Here is an 18,514-nt window from a genome sequence, read left to right as displayed (position 1 = left end):
AGGTCGCTACCGAGGGATTGAGCGACCACTCGTGCGGTTGGAAGACACGACTCAGTTTGTCCGCCAAGACATTGTCCACTCCGGGCAAGTAGGTGGCCCTGAGGTACATCGAGTGGGAGAGCGCTTCCGCCCAAATCTGAACGGCCTCCTGACACAGAAGGAAGGAGCCTGTGCCTCCTTGTTTGTTTATAAACCACATGGCCACCTGGTTGTCCATCTGAATCAGAATGACGTGATTCGATAGGTAATCCTGGAAAGCTCTGAGAGCATATCGCATTGCTAGAAGCTCCAGGAAATTTATCTGGTGTTTGGATTCCTCTTGAGACCAGGATCCTTGTGTCTGTAGATCATTTACATGAGCTCCCCAGCCGAGGTTGGAATCATCGGTAGTGAGAATGAGTTGAGGATCTGGTACTTGAAAGGGCAGTCCCTGGAGGAGATTGTTCTGATCTTTCCACCAGGCGAGAGATAGACGGAGTGCGTCGGTGATGTGGACAATGGTTGACAGAGGCTGAGTCGCTTGAGTCCATTGTGACCGTAGAGTCCAATGCATGACTCTCATGGCCAGGCGGGCCATTGGAGTGAGATGGACTGAGGACGCCATGTGTCCGAGAAGGACAAGGAATTGCCGAGCAGTTGCTGTATACTGAGACTGCAACTGGTGAGCAAGAGACACGAGGGTTTGTACTCGTTGTTGAGGTAGGAAGGTGTCCAAGTCTGCCCCAATGAAAGACAAGGTTTGAGATGGGACTGAATAGGATTTCTCGTAATTGACGAGAAATCCTAGAGAGATTAAAGTGTGTAGGGTCAAATCCAGGGACAATCGAGCGGCTTGCTGGGTTGGGGCCCTGATTAACCAGTCGTCTAGATAGGGTAGACGTGAACACCTTCTTTCCTAAGAAAGGCTGCGACAACTACGAGACATTTGGTAAAGACTCGTGGTGCCGATGCTAGGCCGAATGGAAGCACCCGGTATTGATAGTGCTTTGGGCCTACTAAAAACCTGAGGTACTTGCGATGAGCTGGAGCTATCGCAATGTGGGTGTATGCGTCCTGGAGGTCTAGAGAGCAGAGCCAGTCTCCTTTGTAGAAGAGGTAGAAGTGAGCCCAAGGTTACCATTTTAAACTTTTCCCCACTGGAGGTACTTGTTGAGGGCACGTAGGTCCAGAATTGGACGAAGGCCCCCGGATTTTTTGGGGATCAAAAAGTACTGGGAATAGAACCCTAGGCCTTGTTGCGAAAGAGGAACGGGTTCTATTGCTCTTAACCGGAGAAGAAGGGAAACCTCCTGCCCCAGAAAGACAGAGTGGTCGGCTAGTCCCCACACTTGTAGCGGTGGGGAGTCCGGTGGGAAAGCAAGAAAATTCAGATGGTAACCCTGAGCAATGATTGCCAGCACCCATTGGTCGGTTGTGATTGTTTGCCACATTCCATGAAAGTGGCATAGTCGACCTCCCACCGGTATGCTTGGCAAAGGAATTAGGCTGCTGCTCTCCAAGTGAAAGTCAAAAGCCTGAAGCAGGCCCTGGCTGGGTAGCTGCTTGTGACTTTTGCTTGTGAGGCTGGCGAGGCTGAGATTTATGATAAGTCCTCGTCGCTCGGGTCCTTGTCGGTGGAGGATAGTACTTCCTTGGCCGGAAGAATGACTTCTTAGAGTCCTTCTTGGAGGGCTGTCTAGACGGGAAGTCAGAAAGTATCGATGAGAGCTGTTTGAGGGTCTCATGATGATCCTTTAACTCAGCCACTATTTGCTGAATCTGTTCACCGAATAGATTGTCACCAATACAGGGCAGGTCGGAGAGCCTGTCTTGTACTTCTGGGCGAAGGTCCGAAGACTTGAGCTAGGCCCAGCGTCTTGCCGAAATGGCAGCTGCAGACACTCTAGTGGAGGTTTCGAAGATATCATAAGCTGCTCGTATCTCATGCTTTCCTGCTTCAACACCCTTATCGATAAGGGTTTGAAGATGTTCTTGGAATTGGTCAGGCAGGGTTTCAGAGAAGTCCTGTATTTGCTTGAAGATGACCCTATTGTATTGGGTCATGTACAGCTGATAAGAAGCAATTCTAGAGATGAGCATGGCCCCTTGGAACACTCGTCGACCAATATTGTCTAGGAACTTGTGTTCCTTGACAGGAGCAGTAGAGGAGTGTGGCTTCGTTCTTTTTGCTTTCTTCTGAGCTGACTACCACAACTGAGTGGTGGTCAAGCTGAGACTTTTGAAAGCCCGGGGCTGACTGTACTAGATAAGTAGTGTCAGCTTTCCTGTGTACTGGGGCAATGGATCCAGGATTTTCCCAGTTCTGTGATTGGGCTCCATCCTGATGATGTCACCCATATGTGAGGACTACCATCCTGCTTGTCCTGTGAGAAACTATGCATCAACACGTATTCCAATACTCTGCAGCTGCAGGAACTGTAAGGAGACAAAGGAACAGAAAGAAATACGGAGCGGACTCTCCAGTAGCAAACAGACTTGGGCGGGCGTCTGGACTGATCCTAGGTACTACAGGAACGAAAATTATTAGGTAAGAAACTAATTTTCCTTTCCCTGTACGTACCAGGATCAGTCCAGACTGCTGGGATGTACTCGAGCCGCCTTAAATAGGGTGGGACCCAGAGAGTCCCGCTCGAATCACAGTGCTACCAAAAGAATCCGCCGACGGATCACGGATATCTAACCGATAATGTCAAGCGAATGTGTGCAAGTGACCGCCCTGCAAATCTCTTGGGGAGACAAACTGACTTTCAGCCCATGATGCTGCCTGAGAACAAAGAGAGTGAGCCTTAAGCCCATCCGGTAGAGGCTGTCCGCACCCAATGTATGCAGAAGCAATCGCGCTTTTCAACCAGCGGGCAACAGTAGTCTTGGAAGCCTGAAGACCCTTCTTGGGGCCATTTCATAAAACAAATAGATGATCCGACCGTCGAAAATCATTAGTCACCTCCAAGTACCGCAGAAGTGCCCAACGGACATCCAAACGCCTCAGATCCCGACCTTGAGAAGAGCAGATATCCTCCTCAGAGAAGGCAGGAAATTCCACCGCCTGATTGACGAGGAAGGCCGAAACCACCTTAGGCAAGAAAGAAGGTACCGTGCGCAGGGACACCCCGGACTCGGACATACGCAAAAATGGCTCCCTGCACGACAATGCCTGAAGTTCCGAAACGCAATGCACTGAAGAAATAGCCACTAGAAATACTGTCTTGAGAGTTAAATCCTTCAAAGTGGCTCTCTTGATAGGTTCAAATGGAGAAGCGCAGAGACCACGGAGAACCAAACTCAAGCTCCAGGATGGACATGAAGCCCTAACAGGGGGACGCAAATTCCTAACCCTGCGTAAAAAACAAGCAACGTCCGGGTGGCAGGCAAGGGAAGAACCATCAATCCTGCCCCTCAGACAGCCCAGGACCACTACCTGCACGCGAAGCGAACTGTAAGCTAAGCCCTTTTTCAAACCGTCCTGCAAAAACGCGAGAATATGCCCCAAAGAGGCCCTCCGTGGCGACAGCTTTAACCTACTGCACCAGGAGTCAAAGACCTTCCAAACTCTAGCATAAGCGAGAGACATCGAGGACTTGCGTGCCCTGAGAAGAGTAGAAATCACCACTTCCGGGCAACCCTTCTTTCTCAGTTGTCTCCGCTCATAAGCCAAGCCGATAGACAAAAGCGATCCGCCAGACGGAAAGATACCGGGCCTTGACTCAGAAGATTCGGGAGATGACCGAGACGCAATGGACCGCCCACCGCCAGATTAACCAGATCCGCGAACCACTGCCTTCTGGGCCACTCCGGGAACACTAGAATTACCAGACCCCGGTGAGATTCGATGCGTCTTAACACCTTTCCCATTAGGGAAACACAAAGGAGGACGCGTGGAGGCCACGGAAGTAACAGCGCACCCACCCCTTCCGATCAGTGTTCCCCCCTTCGACTGAAGAAGCGAGCCGCTTTGGCGTTTCGTGAACTCGCCATTAAATCCAAGCGAGGTGTCCCCCAACATCGAGTTATGAGTTGCATCGCCTCGGCCGACAGTTCCAACTCTCCTGGATCCAGGTGTTGTCGACCGAGAAAATCTGCCTGAACATCGTCCACGCCTGCGATGTGTGAGGCCGCGATGCGGGTCAGATTGCGTTCCGCTCAGGCCATTAACAAAGTCGCTTCGCCAGCCATCGGGCGACTTCTTGTGCCTCCTTGCCTGTTTATATACGCCACAGTGGTCGCATTGTCTGATAGAATTTGCACCACCCGATGGTGCACCATCGGGAGGAGTTGACGCAAGGCCAGACGAACCGCCCGGGTCTCCAAGCGATTGATGGACCATGTGGCCTGCCGGGGGGACCATCATCCCTGCACTGCTCAGGACTGACAGACCGCCCCCCACCCGGATAGACTGGCATCCGTTGTAACAATGATCCAAGGTGGAGGTTCCAAGTCCACCCCCTGAAGGAGATGGTCCGGTATTAACAACCAACTGAGACTGGACTGTGCCGGCTCCGGCAAGGGCAATGGAGAAATTACTTACCTGATAATTTCGTTTTCCTTAGTGTAGACAGATGGACTCAGGACCAATGGGTATAGTGTACTCCTGTTAGCAGTTGGAGACGGATCAGATTTCAATCTGACGTCAGCTCCTAGTACATATACCCCTGCAGGAAGTGCAGCTACTCAGTATTCTTCCTTGCAAAGCATTGTGGATATATGTGTGACTGACTGATTGATTAAAATCAAAATCCAAAACGTAACCGTGACTTATAACGTCGAGGACCCACTGGTCCGATGTTATCTTGACCCATTCCTCCCGAAACAGGGACAGGCAACCCCCGGATTAAAGGAATGGAGGAATGGGCCGGCGGTGCTTTATTGTGTCGTCTTATTTGGGGTAAAGGCATGCGATGCCCCCGAACGTTGAGGCCGACTGCCACGAAAGGAGTGCGTCCAAGCCTGTGACCAAGACGCCTGTTGTCTCTGTGCGGAGGAAACACCCCTCCCCGCATGGAACCATCGTTGACCACGAAAACAGCCTCTGAAATTCCCAAAAGTGCGAAACTGCTTGGGCTTGTCCTCGGGCAACTTGTAGACCTTATTGTCCCCCATGTCCTTAATGAGCTGCTCCAGCTTGTCTCCAAACAACCATTTCCCCTTAAAGGGGAAGGAACCTAATAGGGACTTGGAGGAAGCATCCGCAGACCAGTGTGTCAAAGCCATAGCAAGCACCTTGCGGATACCACCAGTGCGGGCGGAAGTCCGAAGGAGATCATATAAGGCGTCTGCAGTATATGCGACCGAGGATTCCATGCAGTTCGCCTGCTCCGCTTCTTCAGGCGGTAGGTCCTGGGCCGTAAGCAATTGCTGTACCCAGCGAAGCGTAGCCCTCTGCATGAGGCTGCTACAGACCGTGGCCCGGACACCTAATGCAGAAACCTCAAAAATGCGCTTCAACAAAGCCTCCAGCTTCCTATCCTGGAGATCCTTAAGCACTGCTCCCCCCGTCACGGGAATAGTAGTATGTTTAATGATGGCCGTGACCGCCGAGTCCACTTTGGGTAGCTTGAGAAGATCTAATGATTCAGCCGGGAGGGGGTACAGCTTCTCCATAGCCCTGCTAACCCTTAATGAGGCCTCTGGAAAATCCCATTCCCTAGATACTATCTGAAATAATTTTGGATGAAAGGGAAGGTCTGAGGGGGTCCCTTAATTCCCGCCAAAACAAAATCTCCCAGGGAAACATCTGTTTCCGGGGGGGGGGGGGGGGGGGGCCGGAATCTCAAGCTCTTTCAAGACCTGCGGGATTAAGGGATCCAGCTCGTCCTTACCAAACAAACGAAGGATCTGGGGGTCATCCCCTTCAACCGGGACATTTCCCTCTAAATCACCCCTTACATCCGGAATCAAGGGGTCTGGGAATGGGACAGCTGGCTCTGCATCCCCTGGATTTACTGGCGGCCGGGGACAACGAACCCCTGCATTCCCAGCGCCTGCAGCGGACTTGGAGACTTTAGGGGGAGAGGGACCCGCATCCTCCCAGCCAGCCTCTGCCTCTTAGAAGGCTTGATGCATCAGCAGAACAAACTGCGAAGAAAATGGCATTTGCCTTTTTAAAGCTGTCTCCACGGGTCTGGTGGGGAGGGGGGTTTACGCGCCGCGAAATCGCAATCTCGTTGTGGGCTGAGTGCCGGAGGAGAATCAGGAGGGAAATCCCCTCCGACGCTGCATCCTCGCTGCTTGGCATGGGCAAGATGGCCGCCGCTACCCACTCTTTGAGTGGGGGCGGGGCCGGCCTCTGCCCGCGAGCCAACGGCACTCTCCGCGTTTCGCGCGTCTCCCCACAGGCCGTGCAGGCCAATGCACGCGGTATAGCAGCCCGAAGCTGCGCGCGAAAACAGCAGAGCTGTGACTGAGGTAAAATAAAAATGCGCCGGGTGACCAGGCCACCCCCTCCGGAGTCCCGGGACCCTAGCGTGGCAGGCCGGGGCCAACGAAGTGATCAAACAGCCTGCCACCAACAGGACTTACTGTATGCTTTTTTGTATTTTTTTTTTATAAAAGTAAAATCTGATCCCCGCTTCTTTCCTGTGATAGTTGAGCCCCCTTCAGAGGGGGAAAACCACTGGAATATACATACGGGGGGGGGGGGAGAAGAGTGACCGGCCCACCGGTGAATACTCCCCCTGGTCCCAAGGGATCACTATCTCCTGGAAATAGGCCTTAGGGCACTGCCCTACCAAGCCTGCCAAGAATCAGAACTTCGCCCAGCGCATATGAAAAGAAAGGACAGAAACCAAACCTATCCACTGATCTAACTACCTTAAACAAAAGAAATTGATCTAGTCAAAGGTCAGCAAAAAGTCAAACCTGAATAACTAAACTCAAATTTAGAAAAGATCAGGACCGCAGGTTATGCCTCTCAATCTGCTGGAGTCAGAGATATACCAAGGGATTGCAGGTGGCACACCAGTATATCTAGGGGGTGCTTTTCAGCTTTTCTCTGACTCCATCTGCTGGACGGGAGGCATAACCCAGCAGTCTGGATTGATCCTGGTACGTACAGGGAAGGTGGATTAATCTGTCTTCATTAGAAAAAAAGGAAATTATCAGGTAAGTAGTAATTTCTCATTTCTCAGCAGACAGGTTAATCCACAGCAGTGGGATGTACCCAAGCTACTCCCGAAAAGGGTGGGAGCCTGCCTGCAGTCAGACCCACACTGCACACGCAAAAGCTGCTTTCTCCCGGTCTTGCACATCCAAAAGGTAATATCTGGAGAAAGTGTGTAAGGAAGATCACATTGCCGCTCGGCAAATTTTGATAGGAGACAACAATCGAAGTTCCGCCCATGACACTGCCTGAGCCCTAGTGGAATGAGCCCTAACAACTTAGGTAACAGCTACTCAGCATCCACATATGTAGATGTGATAGCTTCCTTAATCCAATGGGCTATTGTAGCCCACGGTGCCAGTTTACCCTGTTTACTCCCACCATGAAGCACTAAAAGCCAGTCAAGTCTTCCTAAGAGGTTTAGAAACCTCCAAATACCTCAAGAGATGTCACTTGACATCCAAGGTCCGCAACAGACGATATTCCGCCACATCTCTTTCCCTGTCAAGCGTCGGCAGGGAAATTGAGTTTTACAAGTGAAAGTCCAAAACCACTTTTGGTAAAAAAGATGGAACAGTTCGCAGCTGAACCACCCCCGGAGTAACTCGCAGGAATGATTCCCAGCAAGAAAGAGCCTGCAGTTTGGAAACTCTGTGTGTAGAACAAATTTCCACTAGAAAAAGCATCTTCAAGGTAAGTAACCTCAAGGAGAGTGTACGCAGAGGCTGAAAAGTGGACCCCGCCAGGAAATCCAACATCAGATTAAGGCTCCACCAGGGCACCGGCAACCGCAATGGACGCTGAAGATGTTTTACCCCCTTCAAGAAGCAAGCCACATCCGGATGGGCCAATAAGGATCCACCATTCACAGCCACCACACCTATATCTTCAAAGAATTAAAGGCCAAGCCTTTAATAAGTCCATCCTGCAAAAAGTCTAAAATGAGTGGGATATTAACCTAATGAGGATGAATCCCTTGTTCCTCACACAAAGCCTCAAGAATTCACCAAACTTGAATATAGGCCAAGGAAATTGAGTACTTCCAAGCTTGAAGCAACCGAGACCTTTCAAGGGCCATATCGTAAGACAAAATAGAGACGGATCCTCCTGAAGAAGAGGCCCTTCTCGCAACAGATCTTTTTAAAGCAAGAACCGTAAAGGAGACCCGGAGAAGAGAGTCTCCGCAGACTGCATACCACAATCTTCTGGGCCAGTCGGGAGGCACCAGAAACACCATTTCCATGTCTCTCGAGCCGTCGAACCAACCTGTCCACCAAGGGCCATGGGGGGGAGGCATACAGAAGCTTGCCCTTCAGCTACTCCTGCACCAAGACATCGATGCCCAGAGATTTTGGATTTCACTTGTGACTGAAAAAATGAGGTACCTTTGCACTGCGTGACATCATTAACAAGTCCAGATACAGTAGGCCCCAGCGGCCCACTATAAGCTGGAATGTCTTGTCCAACAATTCCCATTCTCCTGGATCCAGACTGTCTGCTGAGAAAATCGGCTCTATTTCCTATGACACTTGCTGACTCGATGCCTCCCTGGCGATTGAGGTAAGCCACTGTCGTTGCATTGTCTTAACATCACTTGGACCACTTGACCCTTCAAGAGGTCAGCGAACTGCAAGTATGCCAACCGAATAGCATGTGCTTCCAGGCAACAATCTCCAGAGAGACTCCTCTGCACTCCAGCGCCATCAACTCCTGAACGCGAGCCCCCCAACCTTGGAGGCTTGCATCAGTTGTGAGTACCAGTCAGTCCAGAGCCTGCAAGGAAACTTCCTTCCTCAGATGGTCCTCCTTCAACCACAATTTAAATTGAGTGCCGATCTCTACCGGTAACTGAAGCCATATCGAATAGTCCTGACACCGTGGACTCCACCGATCAAACAGAAAGCGCTGAAGAGGGCACATATGCACCCTTGCCCATGGAACCACCTCTAGAGTGGCCACTATCAAACCAAGTACCTGCAGATAAGATCATATTGTTTGACGAACTGCTTCTATCAAGAATCGCACCTGAGCCCATCAGCTTCTAAATGCAGATCGTCGGCAGAAAAACCTTGCCTTGCTTTGTGTCAAAACAAACACTGAGATACTCCAGCGTCTAGGATGGCTGTAAATTGTTTTTGACCAAGTTCACCAACCAACCTAGCTGCTGCAGCAAGGAGATCACCTTGTGCGATGCCTGAAGACTCTCTTCCAGGTTTTTGGCCCAAATTAGCCAGTCATCCAGGTACAGGTAGACCAGAATGCCATCCTCTCTCAACGCTGCTGCTGCTACTGCCACCATGAACTTGGAGAAGATTCTGGAGTGGTAACCAAACCAAAGGGGGGAGTGCTAAAAACTGATAATGTCACTCCAAAACAGCGAAGCACAGAAACCACTGATGCTCCAGAAGAATGTAAATATGTAGGTATGCCTCTGATAAATCCAGAGATGCATTGCCATTATCACTGAGTGTACTGTTTCCATGCGGAATAGTCACTCGCAAATGACGATCGACTCCTTTCAAATCCAAGATGGGCCGAAAAGAACCCTCCTTCTTGGGGACAACAAAATAAATGGAATAACAGTCCCTCTCCTGGGAGTCCTAAGAACGTCTCCAATGCCATAGGAATCAAAAAAAGGATGTGCCCGCTCTAAACTGCTTTCCCATGGTTACAAATGGCCATTGTCCCCACCATGGCAGAAAACCCACCAGTGGGAAAAGGCTGACCTGACGACCCCTCAGCAGCAGCCCTCCTCAAAATTGCCATGCCCAAACACGGGTCTCTCCCCCCCTTCCACCTGGCAGATTTTTCACAAATTATTTCCCCAGGTAGAAAATGGTGCATGCTACACTTAATACAGAGTAGGGACTTCATTTCATACTCCTGCAATGAAGTTTCCCAATGGTGGCCTTACCTCTGTAATCCCGAGGTATGCTGCACACACCAGACTCCTGCCCAGTACTGGCCCAGCCTTAGCAGCCACGCCAAATACCAAGCCAACTACTACAATCTCTATTATTTTTTTTTTTTTAACTTCATTTGTATAGGTGAAGTCAGTCACTGGCTAAGAAATAGGGGAAGGCAAAACAAGGATGAGAAACCACAGAAGGGTGAGAGAAAGGCACCCAAACACCAAAGAGGGGGAGGGGTACTCATAGACCAACAGGCCAGGATCCAGTTCCCAAAGGAAGCCCTCTAGTCACAAAGCTAAGTGACTCAATCAGGGGAGGGAGTCCTGAGATTAATCAACCCAGGAGCAAGCCCAATCCATATTTCTTCTTCATCTGGCCTAAACACTAGATCTCAGACAAAACAGAATGCTTGCCTATCATTTGTTGGAAAGATGAATGCAGCACAGGATCCTATAAGGGGTAATATCAGCGAGCCTTTTGTTCTCTGTCTCCATTTTCTGACTAGGGAGTATACCCATTTATTTGATAAATTTTATTAAATCGCTTTCCCAATATAAAAAATCACTTAAAGCAATGTATAGGGCTTAAAATAGGCTAGGAAGCATAACCGATGTGTCTAAACCGGTCTGGCTGGATGAACACACTTTTGTTTCACAACTAAACTTGTTTTGTTTGTTGGGAGTGACTACCATCCCCTTACATACATGAGGGAATATTACAGACCCTGACCACTCCTTCCTCCATTACATACATGAGATGGGTGCAGTCAGGGGTCCAATCAGGCCGGTACTTGGCGCCCATCTCCAGGGCCTTGTCCCGTAACTGGGAACGGAAGGGGTTCTGAAACCCGCTGAGCACGAAGACTGTCCCCTTCAGGATATGGTGGAACTCCACCACTTCGGTTGGCCTCTCCCGCTTCTTCCTTCCCGGTACTTTTCCTGGTGCGCTGACTGTTTGAGGTGTGGCAGGGCCTTTCACAGCAGGGCCAGACAGTACAGGAGGTGGAGTCACTGCTGTTCAAAGAAAAGATAACTGAAAAAGCTTTCAAACTTGTCCAACATATGACTGAACTTTCAAAATGTTTTTAACTTGGCACCAAGATCCTTCCCCACCATCCCCAGCCTCCATTCTCTTGCCACTTCCTTCTCTCCTCTAGGAGACTGAAGAGAAATTTTTATTTTTGCAGCCTGGTGCTTCTTACTGTTGTTCCTCCTCACAAGTGTCTTTTCTCCATTAACCTCCAGAATATTCATTTAACAAACTTAAGAAAAACAAAAAAACTTCTTCTAAATCTGTGTCCAAGCAAACTTGGGCTTTAGTAGTTCTTCCCCTTTTGCTTGCCAGTGAGGATGTAGCAAGTAAATGCCATCTACTGATGTCACCTTGTGCCCATTCTTTACCCAGTGTGCCTGCTCCACCAGTCCTAATCATGATGGCTACACAATCATTCCACTTAAACCAAGCTTGTTCTCCATCTTGCCAGGCAAGCATCTCACTTGGTAACAAGGGCTGGGCTCCTCCAGCACCTTGAAAGAGCTTTACAGTAACCCAAACATGTGACAATTTAGCCTTAGAGTAAATGCATGCAACAAGATCTGAAGAAAAGCAAAATTGCTTACTTTGTAATAGGTGTTATCCCAGGACAGCAAGATGTAGTCCTCACATATGGGTGACGTCACTGACGGAGCCCTATCACGGAAAACTGTCAAAGTTTCTAGAAATTTTTGACTGGCACACTGAGCATGCCATAATCCTTCGAGCCAGAGGTGTCTCCCTTCACTCTCGTATGTAGCAATAAGCATTAGCAAAAATAAAATAATGAAATGGATCGGACCCAACTCTGCGGGGTGGCGGGTGGGTTTCATGAGGACTACATCCTGCTGTCCTGGGATAACACCTATTACAAGGTAAGCAATTTTGCTTTATCCCAGGACAAGCAGGATGCTAGTCCTCACATATGGGTGATTAGCAAGCTACAGGCTGTGTCATTTTGTAGTGGAACAGCAGCAACAACTTGTGCAACAGGCACAACAACTGGAGCATTGTTGGAAAAATTGAGGCAGCCTAAAATCACAGCAGGTTGGATGTAGAAGGAGTTGGGATTATGCTGGAAATAAGTTCTTTAAAACAGATTGTCCATAGGTGTGAAGGCAACTCCATGTTGAACTTTACATATGTCAGCTATTGGCACTGAATGATAGTGTGCTACTGAGGTTGACATTGCTCTTACTGAATGCGCCTTTACTCGCCCTTGGAGAGGAAGGCCTGCTTTTTCATAGCAGAACTCTATACAATCTGCAAGCCAGTTGGAGACAGTTTGTTTGCCCACTGCTTTACCTGGTTTGTTTGGATCAAAAGAAACAAAGAGTTGAGTGGATTTCCTATGGACTGCAGTGCGGTCTAAGTAACATGCAAGTGCAAATGTCCAAGGTGTGCAAAGACCTCTCCCCCCTTGGTGAGAGTGAGGTCTTGGGAAGAATGTGGGCAAGACTATGGATTGATTCAAGTGGAATTCCGTAACTACCTTGGGAAGGAATTTTGAGTGTGTACGGAGTACTACTTGGTCATGTAGGAATTTTGTATAGGGTAAGTATGTGACAAGTGCTTGTAACTCACTAACCCTTCTAGCAGATGTAAAGACTATTAAGAAGATAGTCTTCCATGTGAGAAATTTAACATCGCAGGAATCCATGGGTTCAAAAGGAGAATGCATGAGTCTTGTTAGTACCACATTAAGGTCCCATTCTGTGACTGGTGGCCGTATAGGGGGTTTTGGATGAATTAAACCTCTCATAAACCTAACAAGGGGTTGCACTGACATCGGTGCATCCCCTATTGTATGATGGTAAGCTGATATAGCACTTAGGTGTACCCTTATTGTCGAAGTCTGGAGACCAGAGACTGAAAGGTGCCAGAGATAGTCCAACAAAGATGTTATGGGGCAGGAAAAAGGGTCAATACTTTTCTGCGCACACCACGTGATGAATCTTTTCCACTTTGAACTATAGTTTTTTCGTGTGGAAGGTTTACGTGAAGCTGCTAGCACTTGAGAGACATTAATTGAAAGACTGAGTGGCTGCAGGATCAAGCTTTCAACATCCAGGCTGTTAGAGATAGGGATTGAAGGTTGGGATGGCGCAACCTGCCCTGATCCTGAGTTATGAGAGTGGGAGCTGTACCCAATCGAATCGGGTTCCTGATTGAGAGATCGAGAAACATGGGGAACCACATTTGTCGAGGCCAATATGGGACTATGAGTATCATGGACCCCTTGTCCTGTTGTAGCTTTATTAGAGTCTTGGTTATTAGCGGTATCGGAGGATACGCATATAGAAGACCTGAATTCCAGGGTCGAGCAAAGGCGTCCATGGCTAACTGGTTTCTCTGCTTGTGTAGAGAGCAGAATCTGTCCACTTTGTGATTCAGCTCGGATGCAAAGAGGTCCATCGTTGCTTGACCCCAACGGTGAAATATCCTGGTCGCTACTAAGGGATCCAGGGACCACTCGTGAGGTTGGAATTGATGACTGAGACGGTCTGCTACTACGTTGTGAATTCCTGCCAGATAAGTGGCCCGGAGAAACATGGAATGTGTCTGGGCCCAGTCCCAAATCTGTGCGGCTTCTTGACAAAGGAGATAAGAACCCGTACCTCCCTGTTTGTTCAGGTACCACATGGCAACTGTGTTGTCCGTTTGTATGAGAACAGTCTTGTGTGAAAGGCAGTCCTTGAACGCATGTAGAGCATAACGTATAGCTCAAAGTTCCAGGAAATTGATTTGAAATGTTGCTTTGAGTTTTGTTCAAGTAACCTGGGTTTGTAGATTGTCTATGTGAGCTCCCCAACCTAAGGTGGATGCATCTGTAGTTAAAGTTACTTGAGGAATTGGCTGTTGGAAAGGTAGGCCTTTGCACAAGTTGTTCTTGTTCTCCCACCAGAGGAGAGATGAACATAGTTGGTGGGTTATTTGAATTGGGGATGACAGCAGTTGAATGGCTTGTATCCACTGTGATCTTAATGTCCATTGGGTTATTCTCATGGCTAATCTGGCCATAGGAGTGACATGAACTGTGGAGGCCATGTGGCCAAGCAGAGTTAGAAACTGGTGTGCTGTCGCCTGTTTCTTTAAGCGCAGAGAGTTTGCTAATGAGGAGAGTGTCTCTGCCCGGTCTTCCGGGAGAAAGGCTCTTGATATTATGGTGTTCGACTCTGCTCCGATGAATTGCAGTAGGCGAGTTGGGATGAGGTGGGATTTTTGGTAGTTGATTAGAAATCCCAGTGAGTGGAGCAGATTAATTGTGAGCCTTAGAGAAGCGAGAGCTCCTTGCTGTGATTGGCTTCTGATGAGCCAATCATCTAGGTAAGGAAAAACGTGTACACTTTCCTTGTGCAAATGAGCCACTGCTACTGCTAGGCACTTTGTGAATACTCAGGGTGCTGAGGCAAGTCCGAATGGCAGAACCTGGTATTGGAAATGCTAATGACCCACCAGGAAACGCAGAAACTTGCGATGAGGAGGGAATATTGGAATGTGAGCGTAAGCGTCTTGCAGATCCAGACAACAGAGCCAGTCTCCTGTTTGCAGAAGGGAAAGCATGGTGCCTAAGGAGACCATCCTAAATTTTTCTTTCTGTAGAAATTTGTTGAGATTTCGGAGGTCTAGGATGGGACGCAGGCCTCCTGTCTTCTTTGGAATGAGGAAATAACGGGAGTAGAATCCTCTGCCCTGCTGAGGTCGGGAACTGGTTCCATGGCCCTGGCTCTCAGAAGGGTGGATAATTCTGCTTGCAGAAGAGTGATATGATCCCTGTGTATCTAAAGAGACTTTGGTGGAGAGTCTTTTGGTACTGTGAGAAAATTCAGTTGGTAACCTCGTGTTATAATTGATAGTACCCATTGATCTGTTGTGATATTTGACCAATGGGTGTGAAAAAGAGAGACTCCCACTGGTATGGTTGGTTTGGGGTTGATGGAGTGGCTGCTGTCCTCTGGTTGTTTTTCAAAAGCCTGATGCTGGGCCTGTTTGAGGGGGAGGTTGAGGCCTAGAACCCCTTGGTTGTCTAGGCTGGGATCTTTGCAGCAGTCTGGATGCTCTACCATGGGGTGCAGGTGGATAGTACCTACGTGGTCTATAGTAGGGTTTTCTGGTATCCTTTCGTGTCGGGCGGCGTGAGGCAGATGAAGTATCTTGTGGGATAGCAGATGATTGATGCAGAATTTCAGAATGTTCTTTAAGTTGGGCTACTGCGTCTTGAACTCTTGTTCCAAAAAGGTTATCGCCCACACAAGGTAAATCTACCAGCTTTTCTTGAATCTCAGGCCTGAGGTCTGAAGCCTTGAGCCAAGCCCAACGAAGTGCACGGATACCACTAGCCGCTACTCGTGAAGAGCTTTCAAAACTGTCATAGGCAGCACGGACCTCATGCTTGCCTGCTTCTAAACCTATGTGGATAATATCATTAGCTGAGTCCTGATATTGTTGAGGCAGGGTTTCAGCTAATTGCTGCATCTGCTTCCAGAGATTGCGCTGATATTGCGTAATATAAAGCTGATATGACACTATTCTGGAATTAAGCATCGAGCCTTGGAAGATTTTCCTGCCCAGAGTGTCCAAGAAGTTTTGTTCTTTACCTGGAGTCGATGAATGTGGTCGTACTCTCTGATTTTTTTCTGAGCAGATTCTACCACCACCGACTGATGTGGAAGCTGGGCCCTCTGTTAGCCGGGGATGTGCTGCACCAGATAGGTGGTATCCATCCTTCTATTGACTGGTGGAACTGAGCATGAGTGTTCCCATAATCTGTGCCGTAGTTCTACCAGGACCTCATGTATCGGAATAGCTAATACTTCCTTAGGAGGCTCTACAAACTGAAGGACCTCTAAGGTTTGTTGTCTAATACCCTCTTCAGACATTAGTTTAAATGGAACAGTGTCAGCCATTTCTTTTACAAAAGTGGTAAAAGACAGGTCCCTCTGGGGGTGACATTTTTCTGTCTTCAGGAGGGGACGGTTCAGACAATAAGTCCTCTGAAGATGTGTCAGTGTCTATCTTCCCAAGAGTCCGATGGAGTATGCTTTGGAGGAGAAACATGAGGAGGTCTCGATGGCATTGATGGTTTTTGTGGTGAAAAGAATGGCATTGACGGGGAGGCCAAAATTCTTGGTCAGGAGAGTCCGGAGGGTCCCGGCTGAGGCTCAGATGGTAGAAAAGTACCGGAAGCATCATCGTCACCGACTGGAATAGGAGTGACGGGCTGCACGGGAATAGCTCCAATGAGGGCATTGAGCTGCGACATCAGGGGTTGGAATATTGACAAATACGGTATCGGCATCGGCGATGGCACCGGTATAGGCATCGGCTCCAGGGGTGTAAGAAAATTATTCCTTACCTGCTTATTTTCGTTCCTGTAGTACCAAGGATCAGTCCAGACGGTGGGTTATGTCCCCCGTCCAGCAGATGGAGTCAGAACAGACTTCGAGGGACGTCACCAGTATAAGCCAGTGCTCCCTCTGCTGGAGCTCAGTATCCCGTATAGCAAAGCCCAAAGGACCTGAAATGGATTGAATCAAGTTACTCAACATACCTGAAAAACAGGCACTAAACTGCAATAACAATGAACCGCCAACGAGCGGTAAGAACCCAACTTGTAGGGAGCTGTGCAAAACAGAAACAAGACACCAACAGCAGGTAACAGAAGATATCGACAGGCATCAGACCCGAGCAGAAGCAAAAAGATCCCAAAGTGGTGGGCGTCTGGACTGATCCTTGGTACTACAGGAACGAAAGTTAGCAGGTAAGGAATAATTTTCTTTTCCCTGTACGTACCAGGATCAGTCCAGACGGTGGGATGTACCAAAGCTTCCCTAAACCGGGTGGGCCCCTGAAAGCCCTGCTCGGAGAACCTGGGCACCAAAATGTCCCATGGAGGACGACGCCAGGTGCAGTCGATAATGTCATGAAAAGGTATGCAGCGACTTCCACGTCGCTGCTCGGCAGATCTCCTGGGAGGAGACAGAGCGAGATTCCGCCCAGGACGCCGCTTGTGAGCGGGTGGAGTGAGCGATAACCCCGCTAGGCGGAATTCGGCCAGCTCCAATGTAGGATAGCGAGATAGCTTCTTTAAGCCATCGTGCAATCGTTGTCTTCGAGGCCTGGCATCCCTTCTTCGGACCGGACCAGAGAACGAAGAGATGATCGGAGAGCCGGAAATCATTGGTCACCCTCCAGATAGTGACGCAAGGTGCGCTTGACATCAAAAAGATGAAGAGACCGGGGCTCGCTGGATCCAAAGGACGGAAGTTCCACCGTCTGATTCAAGTGAAAAGACGAGACTACCTTCGGAAGAAAGGAAGGTACGGTGCGCAGGGAGACTCCGGAATCCGTGAACCTGAGATAAGGCACCCTGCAGGACAACGCTTGTAGCTCCGAGACACGACGCGCGGAGCAGATGGCCACAAGGAAGACCACCTTTAGAGTCAGATCCTTGAGGGTCGCTCCACGTATCGGTTCAAAAGGCGCCCCTGACAAAGCTCGAAGCACCAGGTTGAGGCTCCAGGAGGGACAAGGATCCCGTACAGGAGGGCGTACATGCTTGACCCCCTTGAGGAAGCGGGCAGCGTCCGGTTGCAGGAGAAGAGAGCCATCCGCTCGCACGAAGGAAATCAGGGCCGTCACCTGGACTCGTAGGGAATTATAGGCGAGTCCCTTATCCAGACCATCTTGAAGGAACTGCAGAATCACCGGAACCAACGCCTCCTTGGGTCGGATCCCCCAGGAAGAGCACCAGACGTCGAAAGTTCTCCAAACTCGCACATAAGCAACAGAAGTAGAAGACTTCCGGGCCCGCAGCATAGTAGAAACTACCGCCTCAGGGTAGCCCCTGCGTCGAAGGCGGCACCGTTCAAAAGCCATGCCGCAAGACAGAAGAGTTCGGCCTGGTCGAAATATACTGGACCCTGGCGCAGTAGCTGAGGAAGATGACCGAGCCGAAGCGGGCCGTTCACCGCCAGCTGGAGAAGGTCCGCAAACCAAGGCCTGCGCGGCCACTCCGGAGCGACGAGTACCACAGGACCTTGATTTTCTATCCTGCGAAGCGTTTTGCCCACCAAGGGCCACGGAGGAAAGACGTAGAGCAGCCGACGAGTCGGCCATGGGAGGGCTAGGGCATCCACCCCCTCCACGCCGCGTTCCCTCCGGCGACTGAAAAACCGAGGTGCCTTGGCGTTGGCGGCCGTGGCCATCAGATCGAAATGCGGTGCGCCCCACCGCTGAATCACCAACCGCATCGCCTCGTCGGAGAGCTCCCATTCGCCGGGATCCAGTTGTTGAAGACTGAGAAAGTCCGCCTGGATATTGTCCACTCCGGCGATGTGAGAAGCTGCGATCCTGACTAGATGCCTTTCCGCCCACTCCATTAGGGGGGTCGACTCTAGGGAGACATGTTTGCTTCTTGTGCCTCCCTGTCGATTGATATAGGCCACCGTGGTGGCGTTGTTGGAGAGGATTC

At 49.7% G+C, this 18,514-nt stretch overlaps 1 protein-coding gene across 6 annotated transcripts in view; it reads right to left on the bottom strand.

The window, feature by feature from the left end:
• The window catches only part of XRCC1 (X-ray repair cross complementing 1), a 339,102-nt gene that overhangs the window by 190,757 nt on the left and 129,831 nt on the right, over positions 1 to 18,514 (bottom strand). For 5 of the 6 annotated variants that reach the window (XR_003852563.1, XM_029576097.1, XM_029576094.1 and 2 more), the window contains exon 9: positions 10,760 to 11,021. Coding sequence is in view for 5 of the 6 variants with exons in the window: in XM_029576097.1 (XP_029431957.1) it covers positions 10,760 to 11,021 (262 nt within the window). In the remaining variant the exon portion in view is untranslated. The remainder of the gene's footprint in view (positions 1 to 10,759; positions 11,022 to 18,514) is intronic. The other variant, XM_029576095.1, reaches the window with a different exon arrangement.

Source organism: Rhinatrema bivittatum, chromosome 14 (assembly GCF_901001135.1).
Source record: "Rhinatrema bivittatum chromosome 14, aRhiBiv1.1, whole genome shotgun sequence".
Taxonomy (NCBI): Eukaryota; Metazoa; Chordata; class Amphibia; order Gymnophiona; family Rhinatrematidae; genus Rhinatrema; species Rhinatrema bivittatum.
The sequence above is the reverse complement of the archived record's forward strand: the minus strand, read 5'-3'. Positions and strand labels throughout refer to the sequence as shown.